Source organism: Oenanthe melanoleuca, chromosome 3 (genome assembly GCF_029582105.1).
Source record: "Oenanthe melanoleuca isolate GR-GAL-2019-014 chromosome 3, OMel1.0, whole genome shotgun sequence".
Taxonomy (NCBI): Eukaryota; Metazoa; Chordata; class Aves; order Passeriformes; family Muscicapidae; genus Oenanthe; species Oenanthe melanoleuca.
The window spans coordinates 66,399,237-66,413,990 of NC_079336.1; the positions used below are offsets into that span (position 1 = coordinate 66,399,237).

Sequence of the window (14,754 nt, forward strand, 5' to 3'; positions counted from 1 at the left end):
ACAATCTATTTAAACAATCTGATAAAAGAATGTAATAAACTTTACTACCTGCAGTTAGGGTTTTTTAAATGTTTGATGAAGCTGAGACAATTAAACATATATATAAACTTTAATCCCTGTCATATATTATGTAAATGTAAAATGGAGTGTCAGATAGTAGACCTTCTGAGAGAAAGTGTATCTTAAGTGTGTTAATCTTTGGAACAGAATTGTGAGAAAAAATCTAAAGGAAAATGAGTGTGACAATTTGTACTTCTCTTTTGCTGACTTGGTAACATTATGATGGTTTTTGTTTTACAGGCTTTCCACGAGTATAAAAGAGTTGCAGAATTTTAAAGTTTTATTACAACAAACTAGGTAATGAAGGTCTTTGCACAATCTGTTAGTGAAGATCATTTACATGACTGCATTGAGCAGAAGGAACTGATCCTTACAGGACTCAACATGAACTGATAAAAAGTAAAATCAAATCCCAACTTGAATATTTATGTTTAAACTAGGAATGGTTATTAATTAGAAAATATATTTATGAATGAAATATATAGTTTTTAAATATGTAAATTATGCTGATCTGTTTATTTTTTAAGTTTTCTGCTTACAGTTCTATTGTACTGAAACTTCATAAATTTTCTTATTTCCTTTTTCTGAGACTGTTTTATATGAAAACATATGTACCTCCACCCTGACTTGGCCTCTCTGGAAAGAGGGGAGTCACTTCTTGTGTCTCCCCATTTACTGAGTTTCAGTGGATAGTGAGGATTTGGTATGTTAGTTCTGACTGTCAAAAGGAAGATGGGGGGGAATCCTCTAAAAAAACAAAGAAAAAAATAACAACAAAAAAACCACAAACAGGAAATAAGGCTCTTGATGAGTTTTAGCTTCTTACTATAATAATGAAACTTACTTAAAAATAGCAAATTTACTGAGCAGAAAATTTTTCGTGCTGGGCTTCTTTGCATCATGGTGATACCAACATTTTTTGCCCTTGTCTTGTGCTTTTCAGCATTTATATTTTTTTTTTTTTTAATTACTACCTTGTCTCTGATGCAGCAGAGTTGAAAGTGACTTTTCTGCAGCCCCTTACCTGCATTTACTTGGAGGCAGGGGTCAGGACAGGGGGAGGTGGTTAGTGGAGTGCTGCTAGCTGAAAAACCTCAGTCAATCAAATTTCTGTTTACTCCATATTATTTTCTAGATTGTAATCACAATTACAGTTTCCAAAAGTTGGCTTTTTAGTGTCTTAAATGTTAAAATAGCACACTTTGGTCTTTGAGCCATGGAAATAAATTTGCTCTCTCTGAGTTATGTTTGAGTGCTATGTTAAAAGGTCACTGTAAAAATAACTTGCTTTTGTAGTCACTTTTAAAAAAGATGCTTTTTAAAATTCATAATCATACTGACATTTAATGCCACATACTCTATCTATGCAAACCCTCACTGTATCTTCTTTAAAATGATACTCAACATAAAAAAACGGGTATGTTAATAACATTACTTTCATAAAATAAGAAATTATTCATGTATCATTGTCCACAATGTTAGTGGTAACTTACCAGTGTCAAAACAGAATTCAGAAACAGCATTACCATTAGTAGAAACCAAATATTGGTTTAAATTCAAAATGAAGTAATAATTTCTTTTAAACCAGCATGTTTAAAAATGAAGTTAGGTGTTATGAATGTAGGAAGTGCTGGTGCAGTGTAGATACATCTCTTGTTTTTAAAAACAAGTCTTCACAAAATTAAGTGCTCTTAAAAATTTTTCACCCTATTAGATACTGAGTGACCTATTTATATAATTGATTGTAACTGTATTGGCTTCTATAATGTGTTCCTTTACCACTGAAATTCTCTGAAGGAAGGAATATGCTCTGTCCTTTGTTTCCAGACTAGCCTCAAATTTCTACCTGACTGGAAATGAAATAGACTATTCTGCTGACACCTGGCTTTTATAAAAAATACTGTTGCTTAAGAAAATTAACCCCTTTGTGTCAAAGTGGGATATGCTAAATGAAACTTAAAAAAAACCTAAAAACCTAAAAAAAATAGAAAGGGAAGTAAAAAACCAAACAAAAAAAATCCAAACCACCCTTACGAAGTTTTGGTGATAGTTGCACAAATTGGCAGTGAACTGGTATCCCAGTGGAAGTTTGTTTAATCTTATAGGTAATTGGACATGGTGTTAAGGGAAGCTGATGCCAGTTTGTTCCTAGTAGACTCTCTGACATTTGGGCCCCTGTGTCTGAGCAAGTCATCACAGGCTTTCTTTTTCTAGATAAGCAGAAGAGCAGGAAGTTTCTAGGTGGATTCATCTGGCCTCTTCCAAGCTCTGTATTTGCACCCTTAGAGTTTGTCTCTATTAAATTGAAGTGGGAATCTAGGTAAGTAGCTCAGATGTGAACAGCTGTGTTTGGTAGATGAGTTACACACTGAGTATCCAAATCTTCTATTATTGTGTATATTGAGTGTAATTTTTAACTGGCTGTTAATCTTTGCCTTTTGGATAGACCTGCAAGGGCTAGAACTGTAGGCTCACTTGTGTGAGGAATGCTGTACAACTGGGATTTATCTGTATTGCTATATATTATAGTGCCTAAAGCTTTAGGCAGGATTTTCTAGTTAAAATAAAAAACAAAACTGTATGGCTGTGCTGCCCCAGGAAGGACCTAAGTCTCAGAAATGATTCTTCCTTTTTCCCCCTCGCTGTGTGGGGAAAGTGAATTGCTTCCACCTCCTTCCTGGGGATGTGAAACTTGCTATTTTTTTTCTTTTTCCACCTGTGCCTGGCTAAAATCAACAGACACTAAAGCAGAACCATGCACTTGCTTATGGGACAGGTGAGAGATTCAGGCATGCAGATCCTGGACACCTGGTCCTTGCAGCCCTTGTTGGCACAAGGTTAATACTGTTGGGTAAGGACATAAAGAGATGTGAAGGTTTTCTTCTTTTCCTTTGTGTCATGGGAACACAGGAATGCAACTGAGCAGCAAATTGTGTGTGTAAGTTCTGTTGCACCTGAAGGTACATATCTCTTGGTGATCAAATATGGAAGGCATTTACTTCACTGTCATTGTAGAGTTAAGACATAAGATTTTTCCTGTAACAAATCTAGTTGAAACATTTTTCCTGTCACCATCTTTTTTACTGTATTTGATGTACATTCTGTAACTATGCTGCCTATGAAGTTTTGCTGTGTGAGTTGGATGACTCAGTTCTTTATATGTTAAATTTTAAAAATTTTCAGCTCTTTTTTTATACTAAAGAATAAGGTTAGTTACACCTTCCATGACATGTAAACTATTTTAAATTCCAGCTCCCTGTTGGAGATCAGCTTGTCAACACTGTCTGACATTCATTTCAGAGTAACAGTACTTTTTCTAGTACAAATGACACAATGATTGTAATCCCAGAGGTAGTGAGAAGACAAAGACAAAAATGCTTAATTGTTCCCAAGTCATGAAGACTAGTGTGAAATGGTGAAAAAATACTTGGTGTAGTTTGGTGCAAACTGCATGTGTAAAAAGTAGGGCACTGTTGCTGAATAACTTCTTCAGTGCCTGAGGAGGTAGGTCAGAATATAAATTTAAAACAATGAAATATAGAGATTTGTGTAAGCTGGAATAATAAGTGTTTTCCTAGTTTTCAGCTGATGATCTGTGCTGTCATTGTATGTGCATGAAATACACTGTGCCACATTTTCTTGAGTTGTGTTTGATGGTTGGGTTGCCTTTATCTGACCTTGCTTTGTGCTTTTCTGGGAAATGACCTGTAATATGTTGTAAATAATCTTGATGCTCATGTTTATAAAGTAGCAATCAGCAACTCATCACTTTACAATTTCTCCATATAGCTATCCTATTAAAATGTAATATTTATTAAAATCAAAATCAATGTTGGAATTGCTTATTGGGATCTAAACACTTCTGAATCTTTGCTATGTTTGAATCTACAAAATGCAAATTAAAGTATTTTCTGCTACACCTTTTTGTGGATATGATTTTTGGCATTTCATTTGAAAATACATTTTTTCTTTTCATTTACTTTTCAATGACACTTGGTAGCTGTTACATAAATTTTTTTGTGATTGTCATGTAAGACTAAAACGATGAGCAGATTTTCACTCAAATTTCATCCAAAAGATGAAGGAAACCTGCATATTTCTTGCTGTTTATGTTGCAGTGTGGTGTAGATCAAGAATTCATTGTAGAATTACAGCATGTTTCTGTATGAATATGGCCAAATTTAGCCCCTGCTTAAGTTCAATTGTTTTAAGAGACAAAAAGGCTTATTTAGAAACCAAGTCTTTCTGTCCCTTTCTCAGAACAGCTTATAAAATCAATTTTGTAAATTTTTTGTTTGTTCATCCAATAATTTCATGCTGAAATTATTTCCCTGAAAGGGTCTCTTTTTGCTTCCATGTATGCATTTTTAACAAATTATCTTGCTGAAACTTTGATAGACATATTTCATCCCAGCCTAGGTAAATGCCTGTTACACAGGTGATGATAAATTAAATTTAAGATCTTACCTCTCACATTGTTGTTAAAATCTCCTGTGGTTTAGAATATTCAATTCATTACTATGGTTGGTTACAGTCATTTGCCATTCCACTTTTTTGCATGCATACTGTGGCATGGGGCTGCAGTTTGTTCTAAGTGCAGAATTTTCTTAAGTTTTTGCTGTGCAGCTGTAACTACTGTGGACAAAATGAAATTCCTGCAGACTTCTTTTGCGCTGGGTCTTCAGGCAGTTTTGTAGAAACATGATTGTAGAATTCCAAAGGGTTTAATAAAATTTCAGTTCTCCCAACTCTGTGGCACTATTTTTAATCTGACTGATAGTTTAATTGGCTTTTTTCTTTAATGAAGATAGGTGAAGAAGGCAGTGTAAGCTTTGGGAGGGCAAATAGTTTACTTCTGCTGGAGGCAAGACTTATGCTTTGGCTTTACTACAAAGACCCCAAAACCCAAAGACACTGTGGAAGACTTGATGTGGGAGTATGGCACTGCTCTGCCTTTGACTTTCAAGCAGATCTAATCAGATCTACTCCCCATCCCTTTTTTTTTTTTTTTTTTTTTTTTTACCCTGTATATTCTCTGTGAAATGTGCACAAGAATTCTCAACTACTTGTATTTTCTGAAGTCGAGCATGAGGAGAGCATACTACAGCATCCCCATCCATCATTTGGGAATGCTGTAGGGCACCTCAAAATGGTATATTTTGATAAAAGTAAATATTACTAGAAGTAATATGTTTTTCTCCTGGGGAAATGTGGATTGAGTTATAGTATTTGTTTCGTATAGGCATGGAGAGAGATGCTGGGGACACAGAGTTCTTCACTGCTAAGTACTGGGCATAATAAAAGTACCTAAAGTAGAGTCTGGGTTCCTGTTTACCTTAGATTAGTAATAATTACTTTTAGGTTTACCCTCTGCAATGTCACATCCTGAAATGGTATTTATCCATCATTTCCCCCCACAACTCACTACATTTATCCCTGAAGATACAGGGCTGAAGAACAGCTTTTCTGGTTTGCTTGTTATGCAGAAAGGCACTTCTGAGGTTTTTCTGCTTTATGTACTCCTGGCTCTTGTTCTATTCCCACACTGCAATTCCCAGGTTCTTAATAAATAAATAAGCAAGTCTGTACTGTTCTATGTATCCCTCTCCCTGGTGAGACTTAAACTTCTACATAATCTACATAGATCTAATTGATGGACATGACTGAATAACTTTAATTTTTCAAGCATACAAATTTTCAACTTGTTTTGCAGTTCACAGTGCTCCAGTTGGAGCAGATACCCATCTCCACTCTTCTGAGACTGTCCCTAAAGCTGCTGAGAAGATACCATTTTCTTACTTTCTTAGAAGAATACAGGGTACAGATAACTTCTAGCCTCCAACTATCACACCACACTAAGTAAGCAGTGATATCCAAAGAGTAAATTGTGCTCTGAGAACATAACAATAACTTGAAAAGACAGTATTTAATTGGGCTGATATTTTTTTCTTACAGGCTTTTATGTGCACAAAAATTGCAACTGTCATGCATTTGAAAAATCTATTCATGTGTTTACAGTATATTGATCATAATCATGTATTTCTAACTTTATACACAGTGTAAAAATAAAAATACTTAGAAAATAATTATGTCATTTCACTTCATGAAATTTGCTCTTTTAAAATGAGCATAAAAATGATTAAATTATACCTTCTAACAACTCTATTCAAAGCCAAAATACCATGGCTTAGAACAAGGTATTAATTGGAACAGTCTTCAAAGTTTAAATCATTAGCTTATACTTCTCCTTGAACTATGAAAAGCTCATGGCAAGGTTCTTCATTTATGTGTGCATAGGAAAATTTCTAAAAACCAAAAGGTGAAGAAAAGTTGCTAAGCTTTGTTTTTCAGAACATTTGTTTTAATTTTGGAATGTCCTAGAATGCTGTAGTTGATTGCAGTTAAATAGGGCTTGGCCGGTCTGTGTCCAGTGCTGGATCTTGCTGGAGGGATCCTATGTAAGCCATGAAGCTGTTGTTCTGATGGCTCCAGTCATAGTAGTCTGAAGAGAAACTTAGAAAGAAAATAGAAGAATTAGCGACTGGCAGATTGGTTCTCTAGATACCTGGTTAGAGAAAATGGGGGGAATGTAATTATGTAGAGGTAGTTCTTATGAAGTGCAAAAAATAAAACCCCAACCAGCAGTACAGGCAGCTATTTATTTTTCTGATCTCTCAATTATTTTGGCACAAGTGTTCATTATCTATTTCCTGATTCTCTTGGTTTACTATAGACCCTCCCATTTCTGATTTGCTGTTCTAGAAGGTGTTGGAAAATCCCAGAAGTGATGCTGCTCATCCCTGCCATGTCTGGCACTGCAAGGGCCTGTCAGAGATCTAAGCCTCCCGTGTCTGTGTCCCAGAGACCAGGACATGGCTTGCAGCTCTGACATGCTCTCTTTTCTCCCATGAGCAGCATGACACAATGCATGTGGCTTCCACTGGGAGCTGTGCACATGTGTTACGAGTGTGACTGGTTCCCTGATGGCTCAGTATGGAGGAGAGGGTGCCTCTGGCTCTAGGATGGGATACCAGGCTGGCTCAAAGCACCTCCAGCATACTCCGTGGGCTTAGTTACTATGTGAAAAACTAATTAATGCAGGAATAGGATGACTGATAACTGCAAATAGTGAATGTGCAACTTTACTGAGCCATGGTCTGGGCTCACAGACAGTGACTACACTGTCTCACCTGAATGAGTGACAACAACTAGATCTGAGTTATGTTAACTACAATTGGCAACTTAGCCGGCATTTTGAGTGGTTGCATTAATCTGTCAATATCATAGTGTAGCTAGAGGAACAGAAAAGGGATAACATGAGTGAGACTCCTTTCAGGGCAGGATAGAATCCTGTCAGTGTCTTTCCTTCTCTGAATTGGGTGCTACCATTTTCATGCTCCTTCCTGGACAGGAATCTTTACCTAAAACTCCCAGCTGTGCAGAAAAGACAGAATTTTTGTGCCAGTTCTGGGTTGTATGGGATTTCAGCAGTTTGGTAGATTTTTCTACTCTTTCAACATGTGGGAAAAAAGATGCTGCTCCCTTCATTTCAGGTCACCCTCAAGATATTTAGCCATGTTACAGGGCAGCCTAAGTTGAGAGGCTTCTAGCTACAACCATCAGAAGCTGATGCCTGTGCTGTCCAGCTTTTCCCTGCTCTGCCTGAGCAGGGAGACAGCTGTTTTTCTAGGCAGTCTTGCTCTCACACTTGAACGAGTAAATGGCACTTCTGCAGCCACTCTGGGAAGAAATAGAGGATGAAATGAAGTTCTGACCAGAGTTTTTCAACAAGTGGTACATTGGTACAATTCTTGAATTATGTAAGGATTTTCACTTGTGTCTTTGTAGTGTCTACAGGGCCCTTGGATCCCCACAGTCACTCAGTGCTGCCTTTCCACTTCAGCTTCCCCTTTTGCTTCCCCTCACCCTGCTGGGATTTGTGCAGCAATTGCAGCTAGACAATTTACATCCATCTTCTGTGGTGTGTCAGAGTTCCTCCTCCTCCTCCAATGTCTGTTTTGGGAAGCAAGCAGCTCACTCTTGTGCCTCACCTGCCCTGTGCCCCCTGTGGAGCAATATTCCAGGCTAGATCATCATCACTGTCGTATCTGCGGGGGTTGTCAAAGAAGTAAGATCTGGGACTGAAGCCGTGACTTGGGACCATTCCTGCATTGGCCTGAGGGGAAGGAAACCTCAGTCAGTATTTGCAACAGATATCAAATAGCTGTTTGTCAATTGCTTGGTGCCTGACTTCTAGAAGGCATTGCTGCCAACTTACCTCATGGTTTCCAAAATAAAACATGCAGTTTTGCATTTGCTGAAGACAACAGAAATAATTTTGCATTTACTGTTCATCTCTACCAGCATACTGATACTGATCTCAAGGGCTTATATTTATTAATTTTTTTTATTTATTATTTAGTTATTATTTATTTATTTCTTAGTTAACACCTGACTTTTTTTCTGAAACCACCCTCCAGTCTGCATTCAGCCTTTCTGCTGAATTCCTGTTCATCCAGGACATTTATGCTTTTAGCCAGCTGACTTGAAGAGAGCAGTAGGAAGGAGTCAAGGAGATGAAGAAAACATGAAATGTCTAAAGAGATTTGATTTTTACCTCCCAGATTGCTAACATTCCTTCCTGGTGCCTTACCTCACTTACCACAGGAACTGATCATGTTCAAGCTTGGCATCCTGCTTAGTAAACCCAAATCTGAAAAATCCCTTAGGCCCTCACCAAGCAATTTCAGCATCTACTCTATAGTGCTGTGAGGGTCAAATCCTGAGGTGAGGTCCTTTGACAAAATAGGGAGAAAAGTGTATGCATAACTTTCATTTACAAAGTACTGTCATTTTATTTCCTTGTGAGTCAAAACAGAAAACATACAAGATGCCAGAAATCAGCTTGATTCCAGAAACAGCACAGAGAGACATCTAAGAACCTGCTGAACCTCAACCACTGATCCACTGCTCCCATCCCCAGGGAAAAGGGGTTCTCTGTGCTGTGGATAAGCCAGGATGGCATCTTCTCTCTGGCCTTAAACAGTAGAGCAGTTTGACCTCCTCCTTTATTTTATGTGTTAAATACCTTTGACAAAGATTGAAATGAAGATTAAGTGCATCTCTGTCATGCCCCCATTTCCAACATTTGTCTGGTTAAAGGTATGGTAAGGCAAAGGGCCACATGCTGCTGTAACCTTGTGTCAGCACCAGAGCCAACAGGCAGCTCATTCCAGGCTATAATCACCTGTGGAAAGGAGTTTAATATTTGAGCAATGCTGAATGCAGGATGCCTCTGCTCAAACTTTTTGTTTCTGAAGTCCCAAATGAACCATGAAACCAAAGAACTGTTTCTCAGGACTGTTTATTAAAAATAAAGAATAATTTTGATTTTTACCTTATCAGACTTGTTGTTGTGACATTTTTAACTAAAGGAGGGTTTGCTTTAATTCTAACCCCACGCTTTATGGCCATGTAGCAGCCTACTGAATGCATTAGCCTAAAATCCTGCAGCCTTGGTCTCCCTCTTGTGGCAACCTCATACTGAATTTCAGTTTTCTCTTGCTTCAGTGTCTTAAATTTTTGTTCATTTCTACTTATTTCTAGTCTTCCTCTAAATATTTGTCCTATGTGAGGAAAAAAACCTGATATACGACCTTGCCCATGTGACAGATAATGTTTACCCTAAAAGAGGTATCCATAAAAGAAGTGGTATCACTGAGTGTCTCTTCTTAACTCTGTATTTGTGGAGATTTAAGGCTTTCTGCAAATCACAATGCAAAAATATGTTGTAAGTGTTACTGCAATGCTCTTGTGGGAGAATACTGCCTGTTTGACTCCATTTGAGCTCTTGTTTGACATGGTTCCAAGCCTTCATGGGATCAGCTTTTTGAAATGAGTGATTAGACCACTTCCCTTATTTTCATTCTCTGTGAATCTCCCCCTACACTATCCAAACTTAGCCACCAGGTCTAGCCTTACTAATCCCACTTCAAATGAAATGAGATCTCTTGTGGACACTTTTTAGAAAAGCAGGACCTCTGGCCTATACTTAAAAACATTTCTTCTCTTTGCAGTTGTCCTGGTTAACTCCTAAGCAGGAGTGAGGCTGAGATATTTTTGCCATGGACACTGGGATCCAGGAGGTTTCTTTGTGCAATGTCAGGTATTACCTCCTTGTCCTTTTTGGCTTTATCATTGTCTCTGAAAAGTGCATATGAGGATAAAACCCATCACCTTGTCTAGAAAGTTATTCTGTTATTTGCTCCTCTGTATTTAGCTTTCACATCCCTTTTGAGCAATATTAGCTTTGGTTTCATTTGGCCTAAAGAAACAGAGACTTTACCTCAGTAATGCTAGTGAAGGCTGGTATTTTCTGTGTGCCTGTCAACCAGCTAACCTGGAGATATTGCCTACAGCTATAAAAAATGTTTGTCCATCTATTAGCTACCTAGATATTAAGGACACTTATAGGGAATTATCTTTACAACTCCCACCCTAATCTCTGATCTTCTGAAATAGCCAGCAAGTCAGCAAGTGCTTATTATGGCCACTGGTCTTTGACATGGAAAATATTCAATCTATTATTTCATAACCCTGTTGAACCGTTAGCACACAATCATTTTCACTGCTATGTGATGAAAGATGCCAAGTTTGGATAACAAACTCCTTTTCCACTGATTCCTTAATAAAGTGCTGTATTATCTCAAATGGAAGTAGTCCCTACCCTTAAGAAAGTTCTGGATTTTTAAGTTAAACTGCCTGATAAACACCTGGCCTTCCTTCTGGATAAAACTGATAAGTTCTTTCAAGAGGAGTTAGTATAAAGAAGTGGGAAATTCTGGTTGCTTTTATTCTGCTGAGGAAACATTGAAAAAGAGAAGTTAGAATGTAAAGAAGCAAAAGATCCCTCAGCAGCTGAGCCCTTCAGATTTGCCTGGACATAACAAATTCCACTTACTAGATCTTTTGTAGGGTTTCGGACACGGAAGAAATACACAACCAAGGAAGTAGGCAAGAGCTCCCAGATGAAAAGGATCACTCCAAACACTATATAACCTGCATCTCCCAGCTGACATTTCAGATCTGCCTGTTGAAAAGTAAAAGAGCAAAGTTTAAAAATAAAGATGGCAGCTCATTTAAAGGTGCAGGAGGCAATGCAAGAAATTCCATACAGTACAGCTAGATTAAACTGGCTAATGATTAAAGGCATATTCAAAATATCAATATGCTATTTTTGGTACATGATTTGCCTTTCCTCCTCCTGCTACCTTTCCTTCAGAAATATCAGTTTAATGCAGGGGTCTTCCCAGCTTAAAAGCCTGGCAAGCAATCACTTGATGAAGTGATCAAATTCAGGTAATGAGAAACTAGTTTTTCAGTCCTTTTCCTGCTGCGAATAATTGTAAAGGAACAATCAATGGTCAAGGGCATTGCTTTTAAAAATGAAAGGCTTGGATCTGTTTAAATTGGTGCACATTCTAAGGTTGAATAACACTGCTGTTACTGCAGCACTAGCTCTGATCTTCTCTCTAGATCTCCACCACTACCCATAGCTACAGAGAGCAAATCCTGTCCTTTCATGTGTTTTGTACAGAAGAGAAAAGGGTGTTTCTGACCAGTGACCTGAGGCAATACTACAGTACATTTATTGGGCTGTAATTTTAAAAGTGACTTTTGATTCTGGTACTAAATTGAGTATCCACTCCTCAGTTCCAGGCCCTTTGCATCTATTTCAAATAACTTACCCCAAAATCCATGCAACCCTAATGTCACAAGCCAGAATACATGTTCAAAAATGTAGTAGTAATTCAGGGGCTTAAACGATTCCCGTGAGCTCCCTGTGAGCAACCTCTGCCTCCAGAGGGCAAACAGGATCAAGCAGTCTGGCCATACCAGCCCCTGTTACTCCAGACTGTAGGAGTCAGAGCAAGAATTGTCCCCTGCAAGGGGTCAGCAGGAACAGCAGCAAATCCTCAGAGCTTAACAAGAGGTAAAATGCTTGATTCAGGAGACAAGTCAGAGCCTAATGCCCTTCTGCCTAAACCTGCTCTAATTCCACTGGCAACACCTGCAATCCTCTTCTCTGAACGGCAGCAGGGTTGACAAGAGGTCCCTTGACAGATCCTAACTCATAACAAGGTCCTCAGGGCAATCCTATCCTACTTTTTACCTACTTCTTAATTAGAGTTTTACCTACTGCTCAACAGAAAGTTGTTAATGGCTGCAGATTTGCTTGGCCATCTTGGCAATGCAAGGTCCTTGCGTGGCTGGGAATGCTGTTTTGGATTTGAAGTTGCTGGCTGATTGCAGGGGAGACATGGGATTTTGGGGCCAAACAAGAGATACTCATGATCCAGACCCAGGCCTCCCATTTTGCCTAGCCTTGAAAGAGCTGGAAAAATACTGGAACCCAAATACATTCTTCAAAGCAGAGAAAGGAGCTAGATGCTGAAATTTATTAAAATTCAACAAAGAATCCCCTGCTATTTTCCTTTAGTGTTTTTATTACTGTTAGTTTTCAATGTAAATTGTCAGTTGCAATTAAAGGTTGGGAAGAGTAGCAGCCTTTTCCTCAAACTACAGAAATTATCATGCTAATGCCAGAATTAAAGTAAATAACCCCACAGCCCTGAATGGCAGTGGGAGATGTTATGATATCCTAGAACTGAGCATTTCAGTGGAATAAAGTACTATTTTTCTAAGTACAATACATTAATGGAAAATGATGCATAATGGAAAAAATACCTGTCTGTTTAATAAAATATGCTCTTTCTTTTGACAATAAAATCAAGGTAAATAAAAGATTGATTTTAAAAAATAACTTGTCTTGTGGTTACTTTCTTCTTTTAGCACAGAACTGGAGTTTTTATCCATATGCCAAAATTATCAGAAATTCCTGGAGCAAAACAATCTTAGTGCACTGAATAAAAGAAAAAATAAATAGGGTTTGAATATATTTATTCCTCTTGTGATAGCATTTAGCAAGTCAATCATCAGATAGAGAATGAGGTTTTCTCATTAGCCAATATTTTCCTACTTGCCTGATCTGACACGTTGTACCAATCGTAATCAAAAGAGTTGACTTTCTTGGTTTGGGAAAATGATAAGATGAACAAGTTGTAACAGGCTCGTGAGGTATAAAGTAGAATAACAGTCACTCCTATGCTTGTCACCTGACAGACAGATGAGCCCTGGAAGAGATTTAAGCACAGGTTATTATTATTCATAAGGGAAATTGAGAACAATTTGCTTCACATGGACTTCTAGAGTTGTCATGCTACTCTGGCTCATGCTACTTATGTCTCTGTCAATACTTCTTTTCTTTCCTTCTTTGGCCAATATATTCTATTCTATGTATATTCCTGTATTTTATCCAGCACAGTGGTTTCCAGGCAATGGTAGCAGTTCCATCCCTTAACAAGATGGGCTGTGACTAATTTCTACATTTTATTGAACAAGTGCTATTTTTCAGAGCAGTGAAAACATGTAAGACCAACATTTGGTATGAGGTGGAGTGACAGAATTCAGCCTTCAGCTCTGCATTAGCTACAGAGCATCCTGTATCAAATGCTGGCTAGCATGATGCAACCTTGCATCTTTTTACATCTGCTTGCTTTGCACCAATTTCACAAGTACAGAGCAGGTCATAACAGTCAGCATTAAACACAGCACAGACAGGAACAGAACATCCTGCCTTAGCTAATGTCAACACAGAGGAGACAAAGTGGAAGCACAGCCTATGGGCAGAGTGACCATGGCAGGCCAGTCTGAGTGGCAGCTTGGGCACAAGGGGAGGAATGGGACTGCAAGTGTGAAATTACAACGCTTCCTAGGCCCTAGAGAGAAAACTGGACAAAGCAGGGGAAAGAGCCTAATCCAGTGAGAGGAGTAAATGCCTGACAACTATGTCAAGTGGGCAGGGTCGCTGTCAGGGGCTGAGACACCAGCAAAGGATTTGTAGCAGGAAGGAAGGATGGAAGAAAGGAATCCAGGAGCCATGGCTGCAGGGATCTGTGTGATCCCTCCGATCAGAGAGGTAGGCAGATGTACAAAAATGGGACTGGCTTTGAAAGAAACTCAAAGTAAATTCTTTGTAGTTGGCTCTGGAATGGTGCTTTGCACAGCCAAAGGAGGAAATATGGATTAAAGTGCTGTGTGCATTTAGAAGTAAGTTGCCTTGTAGTCATTTGCTTCTCTAGCCCTGCCCTCTCCCTCTCCTGGCAGAGACCCACACCAGGAGGATGGGTTCCTTTCATCTATGTGAGAGAGACAGGCCAGGAGAGAAGTTGCTCCTCCCTGCCACAGGACCTTTTAAACCAGTGCAGGGGACTGAGAAGTCTGCATCTTATTCCCTCTGCTCCCACACTCTGCTTCCAGGTTTGCAGCTGAGGGGCAGAGTTTCAAAGCACTGTGGCTGGAAGAACAGACACAGCAGAAAGGCTAAAGAAGTATCAGGGGAAGTCAACAAGCTTTCCCAAGGCACCAAGTCCTGAATTCCTGGACTTCAGGAGACTACCAGGGCTCCAGTGCTGCTCACCCACGCTGTTGGCTATTGACCCTGCAGCTTTATTGACCCAGCTCCTCAGTCTGCCCTCCCCAGCGAGCATAAGTTAGGAGGAGCTCAGGGAGCTTTTCAAAAAAGCTTGTGGAAAACAAGCTTGTCTGTCTTCCCAGCAAAATAACATTGGTTCA

At 38.8% G+C, this 14,754-nt stretch overlaps 2 protein-coding genes across 5 annotated transcripts in view; one reads left to right on the forward strand and one right to left on the reverse strand.

Moving 5' to 3' along the window:
• Positions 1-3,979, forward strand: part of ERO1B (endoplasmic reticulum oxidoreductase 1 beta) — a 29,107-nt gene extending 25,128 nt beyond the window's left edge. For both annotated transcript variants that reach the window (XM_056487406.1, XM_056487405.1), the window contains one exon: positions 301-3,979. In XM_056487406.1, the coding sequence (XP_056343381.1) occupies positions 301-361 (61 nt within the window). In that variant the 3' untranslated portion in view covers positions 362-3,979. The remainder of the gene's footprint in view (positions 1-300) is intronic.
• A 1,988-nt stretch (positions 3,980-5,967) lies between these two features.
• The window catches only part of GPR137B (G protein-coupled receptor 137B), a 31,012-nt gene continuing 22,225 nt past the window's right edge, over positions 5,968-14,754 (reverse strand). For all 3 annotated transcript variants that reach the window (XM_056487408.1, XM_056487409.1, XM_056487407.1), the window contains 4 exons: positions 13,100-13,253; positions 11,021-11,145; positions 8,112-8,236; positions 5,968-6,573 (listed from right to left, as the gene is read on the reverse strand). In XM_056487408.1, the coding sequence (XP_056343383.1) occupies positions 6,462-6,573; positions 8,112-8,236; positions 11,021-11,145; positions 13,100-13,253 (516 nt within the window). In that variant the 3' untranslated portion in view covers positions 5,968-6,461. The remainder of the gene's footprint in view (positions 6,574-8,111; positions 8,237-11,020; positions 11,146-13,099; positions 13,254-14,754) is intronic.